We start from the raw sequence: 9460 nt of genomic DNA on the forward strand, positions 1-9460 counted from the left end.
TTTACCGATTCTTACGAAATTTTGACAATACATTCGAAATACCTTTCTCCGGAGACGTACGTAGGATTTTTTATTTATATTACATAGGTTTTTTTTAATCAACAATTTTATGTCGTTCTTTATAGTGAAAATTGTAACTTTTTGTTCAAACGTGCAGCATTTCGCGTTGTTATATAGAAACTAAAAAAATTTTATTTTTTGATCCAGGACAAAAATTAAGGAGTTTACGTCTTCGGCAATGGACCCACTAGAAAAAAAGGCGCCTTAGGAGAACTGCTGGACAGCGGCCATTTTGAAATTAATTCAGACGAAAAATTTTGTATTTGTACCATGAAAGCTATATTATTAAACCTATTTCACAGATTTTCGATTGATTCCTTTGTTGAGTCAAAATAAATTCATAAAATATGCCCATTTTTTGCGCTCTAGACCAGCTTCCCCCCTTAATGAAGTAACATTGAAGTTTATTTACTTCATCGAATAAGGCATAACCCCAAACTTGCGCTGCGTAAATCTGTATCGCTCTGCATACCGCTTGGAATAGCTTCCGTTTTGATTTTAATGAAATGAATGGTTTCGCTAAGAAATCTCTCCATGTGCAATTAATACTAGCTTTTGCTGAAGTATTTCTGGCTTCTAAGTGCTTGCCGAATGCCATTTTGGGTGTGAGAATGGCACCAAAGAAATGTATATTATGCCACGAATTTAATTTCTCCACCGTGGTACCACCATTTTTCTGCCTGGGAAAGTCGTCCACCTCTTCTAAAGGCCATCATCTTCGATTTATTTGGGTCATTGGCTATTAGGCAGGCATTCCTTGAGACTTAGAGTTTTCTCCCATGAAAAGTGTAGCAGTTCTAGAGATAAGGAAGAGGCAGAAACAGTTGAGCATTTCCTTTGCAATTGTCCGTCATCAGCTAAAATCAGAATAGGTTTTCTAGGTAGATACTTCTTTAATTATCTTATGGAGCTGTGCCATAAAATGGTTGCATGAAGAAAAATATATGAGGTTCCCATGCCGCACAGTGGTATCCCAAAGGATCTGTGATCTTAATGGGTTGGTCTTACAGACAGACCACCACCATAATCTAAACTGACTTAAGGGTTAGGGGTAGTCAGAGGCCCGAAAAAATGATAGTTCCCAATAATCTTTTTTCTGCTAGTCAATTGATTTATTTTACAAAAATTAAAACATAGCATTAATACATAATGTTTCCAATTGACTTAAGCAAAATTGCAAAAAAAAAAAATTAATAATTGTAAAAGTTATCGCTGTTTGTGTGGAGCCCGTTTCTCCAGAAGTCCCTTGCGGTGATCATCACAAGTCCTTGGAGATTCATCTAAAATCAATCGGACAAGAGAAATTAGTTTTATTAATATAAGATAATCTTGTGCCTGATCGAAGCTTCCTTTTTGCAATTAACAATATGGCAGCCTCGCAATTTTTTTTTCAGATTTTCGAAAAAAAACCCCGAGAATAAATTGTTAAAAAAAATCGAGTTTTTCCAAGCGGATGTTTAAGTTACAGTTCAAAAAACATAGTTTTGAGAAAAACACATTCAAAGTTTCGAGCTCCGGAGCGCTCGAGCTCCGGAGCGCTCGAGCTTTCTTTGTTAATTGTTGAATAACTCGAAAAGTATTTGTCCGATTCGCTTAAAATTTTCACACAATATTTTGAATATACATATTATACTTTAAGAAAAGAAAATGCAAAAAAAAATCAAAGATTTTGAAAATTCTGACTACTTGTCTCCTCTTCAGCTTTCTTTTCGGGCGCGGAAACAAGAAGAAGTCCGCAAGGGACAGGTCTGGGCAGTAGGGAGGGTGGGGAAGCACCGGAACCCCCATCTTGGCCAATGCAGAGGTGCAGAGGAAGGCGGTGTGCACCGGCTCATTGTCGTGATGAAGGGACCAATTGTTGACGAGGTCGGTCCGAACCCGGGCGACGCGGTTTTTCAGCCGAAGGAGCACTTCTTTGTAAAATGCCGCGTTTACAGTGCTTCCTGGAGGTACAAACTCCTTGTGGACGATGTCCCGAGAGTCGAAAAAGATGACCAGATCGCTGTTCGTCTTCGACGTTGTCTCGGCCTTCCTTGAGCGACTTGTACCACCGTTTTACCTGGGCACTGGACAGAGATTGGTCCCCGTAAGCCTCCCTGAGTGGCCCAATGGTTTCGGTACTCGTTTTGTTTAGCTTTACCCAAAATTTTATCGAGTAACGTTGCTCCAACGATCGCTGCATTTTCGCCATTGCAAAATCCTAACACATTTTTAAAACAGCTTTCACGCGCAAAGCGATGTTGACTGCACCGCTGTTTCCATCGAACTGGGACCGGTTTCTAGTGGAAGCGGAAGGTCCAAAGATCATTTTCCCCCACCAGCCGATTCGGTTGATCGCTTGGCAGACGCTCCGCGCGGGAAGGCTCATTACTTTTCAATCAAACACTGTATGTGACAGTAAAATCACTAGGAAACTACAAGTTATTTGTCTTGTATCAAAAATTACACCTTCTAATTTTCATACAGCAAAAAACTTTGTTGTCTTCACATTCATGTATCCATTATAAGGTAGAGGGTATACTATTCGTTATAATTTTTTGTATAGAACCAATTATGAAATTTATTTTTTAAAGATAATACCTTTGAAATATTCAGTCCGTTTCAAATATTCTGGTCCGAGATGATTGATAAGTTGCTCACCGAAATGACGACGGAGTAAGAGTTGGAACCAAATTTTGCGAGGATCAAGGGCTTCGATTGTCGGCTTAAAAAAGTCTTTTATCAAAACGCGGTAGGGTTCACCATTCACTGTCATCTTGGTGCCAGCTTCGTCTTTGAATAAATGCAGACCGATGATTCCTCCAGGCCATAGGCTGCACTAAACGATTTTTTTCAATGGAGGTAATGGCTGCTCTTGAATGGCTCCAGGTTGCCCTTATGCCCAAATATGGTAATTTTGCTTATTTACGTAGTTATAAGCCAAAAATGGGCCTCATCGCTATACACCATAAGTTGGCCTGAGCGCCCGATGAACACATTTCAAAGAGCGTAAATTTTCGTAATACAGTTGAATGATTTGTAAACCTTGTTGAAGCGTAAGTCTTTCCATGATGAAATGTCAATGAATACTGAAAAAAATATGTCTTCAGTTTGACAGTAGTCACGCGTGATATATCGAAAAATTTCAATTGTTAAAAGTACTTCCAGCCTGATCACCCTTTCCAAGTTAAAGTCAAATTTCAGTAAAGAGTATATATGTTAATATAAGGATTTCATTTTGGATTTTAAGCACAATATGCACAATTTCAAAATATTCTCCTTGGAAGTCAATGCATGTCTGCATTCACTTGAACCAATTTTCGATGCATTTTTGTTAGACAGAAGTGGATACCTTCAAAACGAGATGCATAAGGAATTCAACAGTTGTTTCAGGCATTGAAAAACGTTGACCTCGCACTACATTTTTGATGTTCGGGCACAAAAAGAAATAATTAGGTGCCAAATCAGAGCTGTAAGGCAGATGACCCATTAATTCGATCTTTTGAGTGGTCAAATACTTTCTTGTGTAAGCCGATAAATGAGAGCTCGCATCGTCTTGGTGAAAGATGATTCTTCCTCGGTGGTTGGCTTTCCTTAATTCTTCATATACTTTTGACAAACAAAATTTTGTGTTCAACTAAGAATTGACTGCTTTAAATTTCTATAGTGGTATACTTGCGACATGATTAGATTTTCCAAAAAAAACAGACCACCGTTTGCTTTGTGGTGTTTCTTCCGCGAGCAACTTTTGTTGAATTAAAAACCTTGGATACCTTGGAACACCCGTCGACTTGTCGATTGCTGTTTTGATTCCGACTCATGCGCATAGATGTAAGATTCACCATCTATTATGTTGTCATACACGTGCTTTGAATCACCGTGACTAAATTCCTTCAACATTTCTTTACACTAAACGATTCGAGTCCTGAACAATTTGGGCAATAATCAAATTGTGCGATATCCAATGAGAGAAATATTTTTCGATCATCAAATGTTAATGCAATATTGAATGTATGCTGTCCATACTAATGTCCAAAGATGCCTCTATCTTGCGGTACATTTGAGCCACATGACGTTCGTGCGTTACTGGTATCAATTGACGCACGACATCGACTGTTTCTGGACCAACAATCGTTGGACAGCCTTCACGAACGGTCGAACTTACTTGCACGCCTCTCTCGATAAACTACGTCAAAAATCATAATAAATCAACGCACGGAAATTTTCACGAGTTAATTCCATATTTTGGGCGAGTTGAGTTTTTATCTCACTGTTTTTAGCTTCATGACTGTGCTGGCATTTCTGTTCAATAAGGCTTGGCGAGTCATCATGAATCGTTTAACGCCAAAACAAAGCTTCCAAATTATGGAAATTTACTTTGAAAAACAAAAAAATCGCTGTGGTTGGTTCACAGAGCGAAGTGTTGAAGAAGACGCCAAATTGTCGACTCGTCGTGTTTCTCAACTTATTGGCCTTGGTCCTTCGACCAAGTGAAAAATTCTACGCAAAGGTCTTGGCATCGAGTTTAACAAAGCTCGCCAGTTCTTTCTTTGTTGTTCTAACCAGCGTTAGACGGACATACCAAGTGAAGCCAAACCAATCTCCATCTGATTTTTCCAACGCAGCTGCTACCATCAGCTGGTACCGCATCGAAGAGTTTCAGAGCCGGAGCGTTTGTATCCATTCGGACGACATGACCCAACCAGTGTAGTAGGTCTTTACTCGCTGTGCTATGTCTATGTCGTCGTAAGGTTTATACAGTTCCTTGTTTCATCGGTTGCGATATTCGCCACTGCCAACGTGTAAAGGTCCAAACATCTTGAACAGAATCATTCTCTCAAACACTCCAAGCGTCGCTTCATCGGATGTTGTTATCGCCCACGCTTCTGCGCCATACCTTAGGACGGGCATGATGAGAGTCTTGTAGAGTGTTAGTTTTGTTCGTCGAGAAGGAATTTACTCAGTTGCCTACTTAGTCCAACGCAGCACTTCTTGGCAAGAGAGATTCTCCGTTGGATTCTAATGCTGACATTGTTTTCGGTGCTAATTTTTTTTCCTAGATAAATGATGTTTCTTTCAACCTCGAACTCATAACTGTCAACAGTAACGTGGGTGGCGATACGCGAGCGACTATTTCTTTAATGACCGGAGGTTCACAGGACGCAATATCTCAAGAAGCAAGAAGGTGGCTGCCGTAGCCGAATGGTTTGATGCCGACCACCCTTCGGAATTAGGAGAGAACGTAGGTTCGAATCTCCATGAAACAGCAAAATTAGGAAAAAGTTTTTTCAAAGAGCGGTCGCCCCTCAGCAGGTAATGGCAAACCATCGAGTGTATTTCTGCCATGACAAAGCTCCTCATAAAAAATATCTCCCATTCGGAGTCGGCTTAAAACTGTAGGTCCCTCCATTTGTGGAACAACATCAAGACGCACGCCACAAATAGGACGAGGAGCTCGTCCAAACACCCGAAAAGGGAGTAAGCGCAAATTATTTATATATAAAGGGTGGTTAAGTTTCAAGGGCCGGTGTTGATTTTGAATAAAATATAATTTCTTGTAGGAAATTATGCTCATTTCTCCTTATTTTGATAATATTGGTATGGCTCAATTACGCATGGAACAAAATATCGGCCAAATGGCCGCCGTGGCCTCGGCGGCACACCTCCATCCGATGGTCCAAATTTTCGATGACGCTGAGGCATAATTGAGGTTCTATGCCGTTAATGTGCCGAATTATCTCATCCTTTAGCTCTTGAATTAATGCTGACTTATCGACGTACACCTTTTCTTTCAAATAACCCCGAAGGAAGAAATCCAACGGTGTCAAATCACATGATCCAATTGAGATCGCCGCGACGTGAGATTATTCGGCCATACAATTTTCGCGTAAAAGAGCCATTGTTTCGTTAGCTGTGTGACAAGTGGCACCGTCCTGTGGAGACCACATATCGTCCACATCCATATCTTCCAATTCGGGCCATAAAAAGTTCGTTATCATCTCACGATAACGAACACTATTCACAGTAACTGCCTGACCGGCCTCATTTTGGAAAAAATACGGCCCAATGATGACGTCAGCCCATAAACCGCACCATACTGTCACTCTTTGTGGGTGCATTGGTTTTTCGGCAATCGCTCTTGGATTATCATTCGCCCAAATGCGGAAATTCTGCTTATTGACGAATCCATTGAGGTGAAAATGTGCCTCGTCACTGAAGATGAAGTGCGCGATATGCATTTTGATTTGAACGCCCCTTTTCGTAATAAGCCTGAATAACTTTAACGCGTTGCTCGATTGTCTGTCTTTCCATGGTCCAAATTGAGTTAGTCTGAAATTGAAAAATGTCAAATGGAAAGCAGAAAAGAACTTGACGTTTGGGTGTGGTTTTCATTCTATATCGGCCCTTAAAATTTAACCACCCATTATGAGAACTTTTCAAATGGCCGTCGAGATGTTTCGTAAAGAACGAAATCATACCCCCTATAAATGATATGCAGCCCGAACTGTGCCGAAATTTTATGGAAAATTTCGATACACGCATTCTGTGCTGTCTACGTGGCAGGCCTGTAACGCTCATTGTGTTTCATACGTAAATGCCATAAGTTGAAAAGAAATTTTGTTCATTTATTGATAAAATAAAATCTGCGGTGCTAATGAATCACCCTGTACAGGAAAATTCAAATACATTGCATTCTTCGCCGCAGCTCTTTCTTGATATAACTGCCACCCTTCAGTACTCCAATTTCAGTAATTCGTACAAAGGAATTTCCTGTTTAGTTGTCGCCTTTTCCCTCCAGTTGAAGAGTCCACTTTTCTCCAAATATTTCGGCCTCCTCAAATGTGGCCGGTTACGATAGAATTCTATGAGCTTCTTCACCGAACGCAAATGGCCAATACCCTTAAATAACTTGGAGCAGGAGAGTATATCATCGGGGAAAACGGTGGTTATAGGTTGATCACGAGCCATTGGTATCCAAGGTCGCTCTTCGTAGGGAACTGTACGCCCAAAAGCGACAGTTATCACCTTCTTTGGCACATCCCACAACAATTCCTGAATGTAATCCTCATACTTCAACTCGATAGCCATCTGTTGGTGAAACAGTGTAAATTAGTATTTCAGCAAAACAAAAACTTTCAACACAGGCTGCAACAGCTATGCACGCACCTCTGGCAAGTTCCACTTGTCCGCTACAGCTTTGGCGATGGCTTTTACTTCCTTTGGCTCGATTTGTATGGAGGCTAAAAGCCGACGGTCACCCTCAATGGAGAAGAGAGATTTCAATTGGGCATTTGTTATATCCGCCTCACGATTGCTACCCAGCGAGTTCAGCCATTCAGTGAAACGCTCCGCTGACTGTAAACTCAAATATGAAAATATGTATTCGAAAGCTCTAACGAAGCTTCGCTACTTACCGCGTCCATTAAATACTCCGCCTGTTCATCGAGTGTTTTTTCTGCTAAACTGCGTTCTAGATGGTAAATTTTCGACTCCCATTTAACGCGTTCCCTGCGTGGCTTACAAATATAGCCCGACGTCCAGTTGACTGGTTTCTTCGCTTTTGCTTTACGTTGCACTTCAGTGTCGAGCTTCACTTCGAACTTGACAAACTCATTTTCCAGCCGTTCGATTTCAGAGCAGGTGCTTTCATTGAAAACCGCCTGGAGGGTAGAGGTAGCCCTTATCACATCCACACTAGCCATACTTCTACTAGCTAACCAATTCACAGTTTCACTTTACCTTTTTGTTCTCTTCTCTCCGCTCAGCCTCTTCATCTGTGCCAAATGATTTTGGTGTTTCCACCGCAGATTCGTCAATATACACCAGGCGGTCGTATTCGTCGAACTCGTAGGGCATAATTTTCTTGATGCGCTCTCGCAAATCATCTGGGAGCGTCACGGAGAGGTCATAGTTCTTGATTAGATCCTTGGCTGTTTTTTGGTGTGCTGCATCCTCAATTTCATGTATCACTGCCTTCCAATATTCTTTGTTCAACAGCATTTTTAATAAAATGATTAGTTAAAACGGCGTTTAGTAAAAAAGAAATTAAATATAATTATTGCAAATGATAGAATATGATTTCAAATAGAAAATTTTGTTAAGGGGTGGAAAAAGCTATCGTGTCATTTGGCTGTCGCTTGAGCGTCATCGTCGCTAGGGTGACTTTGAGAATTGTTTACTTGGCAGCTTTTTCGCGCATGCGCATGTGAAGGTCGATATGCCTCCAAAGCTTTGTCGCTTATTTAAGCTTTTTTGCTCGACTTGGAGCTTGTGCGGTTCGTGGCTAGGAAAAACTGTTATACGAGTACGTGCTAGCTTTCATTCACAATAGTCTAATATTCTCAAGTTCTGAAAGTAAAGAGCATTTTATTTCTAGTAGAAAACGACCGAAGTCGACTTTTACTGCAAACCATATCGCGGACATGCAAATCTGAAAGGCTGTTTTGTATTTTTTTTTAAGGAATAAAATTTAAGAATTATTCTGCTAAAAATCGGTTTGCCTTTTGGCAAAGCAGACCTGAAACCAAACAGAACTTTTGTGGTCGAACATGAGCATAGCCGAAGACCAAGTTCGGTCGTTCTCTAGCATTACAATAAAAAATTAGGTTCCCGTAGACCATTCAAATTTTAAGCGCTTGAAAATTTTCTGAAGAAGTTCTCAAAATATTCTGAAAAAATCTGCTTATGGTCAGATTTGCCTTTTTTCGTAGTTCACTCCAGTCTGGAGCATAGGGTCCCGACAAAACGCTTCCATCGTAAACGGTTGTGAACCGTTGGTTTTAAGCCATGAAATGTGTTCTAGGCATCTGCTAGCTGCCGCAGCATTAACCTTTTCCAAGTATTCTTTGGCCAACCGCGACCTCTGCTCTCTTATCCAGTGTCATTCTCGTGATGCTATCTGCTGGTTTTCTCAATCTGTGACATACCCATCGCCACTCTCTATGTTTAGTTTGTTGTAGGATGGGCTTCTCATGGCGTCCATCTCCACAGCGCGTTGTTGTTGATGGTGTTCGGCCAGAATGATGCGGGCTGCTACAACGAGCCGATTTGGTTTAGGAGATATTACTTCGTCTTGCCTGAAATACTGTGAAACATATTACAATGCATACGGCGAGAACAAATAAGCAGAAAAAAGTTCCGTTATTTTTGCTTTTGTTCGTCTCATAAATTAGACTCAGTTTCGTGGTAAATTTCGCTTGCTAATAATGGAGTGAGGAGCTAAGGAAAATCGCATTGCAGAGATTGCATTACAAAAGGGTGGTAAAAGTGCAAGTGAGCTTTACGAATTGCTGAAAAAACTTAATATTACGAGAATGTTTGTTTACCGCACGATCAATCGTTTTACCCAAACGTCTGCAGTAACAGACAGAAAAAGAAGAGGACCACCCTCGAGTGGTTCCAACCAGTGCAGCCATGAAAG

The 9460-nt window shown here is 40.8% G+C and overlaps 1 protein-coding gene across 1 annotated transcript; it reads right to left on the bottom strand.

The window, feature by feature from the left end:
- Positions 1-6644: 6644 nt before the first annotated feature.
- On the bottom strand, positions 6645-8151 carry LOC128856273 (uncharacterized). The gene is made up of 4 exons (XM_054091567.1): positions 7780-8151; positions 7455-7700; positions 7207-7395; positions 6645-7128 (listed from the first exon to the last, which is right to left on the bottom strand). Exons 1-4 carry the CDS (start codon positions 8038-8040, stop codon positions 6772-6774), a joined length of 1053 nt encoding a protein of 350 aa, XP_053947542.1. The 5' UTR covers positions 8041-8151; the 3' UTR covers positions 6645-6771.
- Between the last annotated feature and the right edge of the window lie 1309 nt (positions 8152-9460).

The sequence above is a fragment of the Anastrepha ludens genome, chromosome 3 (genome assembly GCF_028408465.1).
Source record: "Anastrepha ludens isolate Willacy chromosome 3, idAnaLude1.1, whole genome shotgun sequence".
NCBI lineage: Eukaryota > Metazoa > Arthropoda > Insecta > Diptera > Tephritidae > Anastrepha > Anastrepha ludens.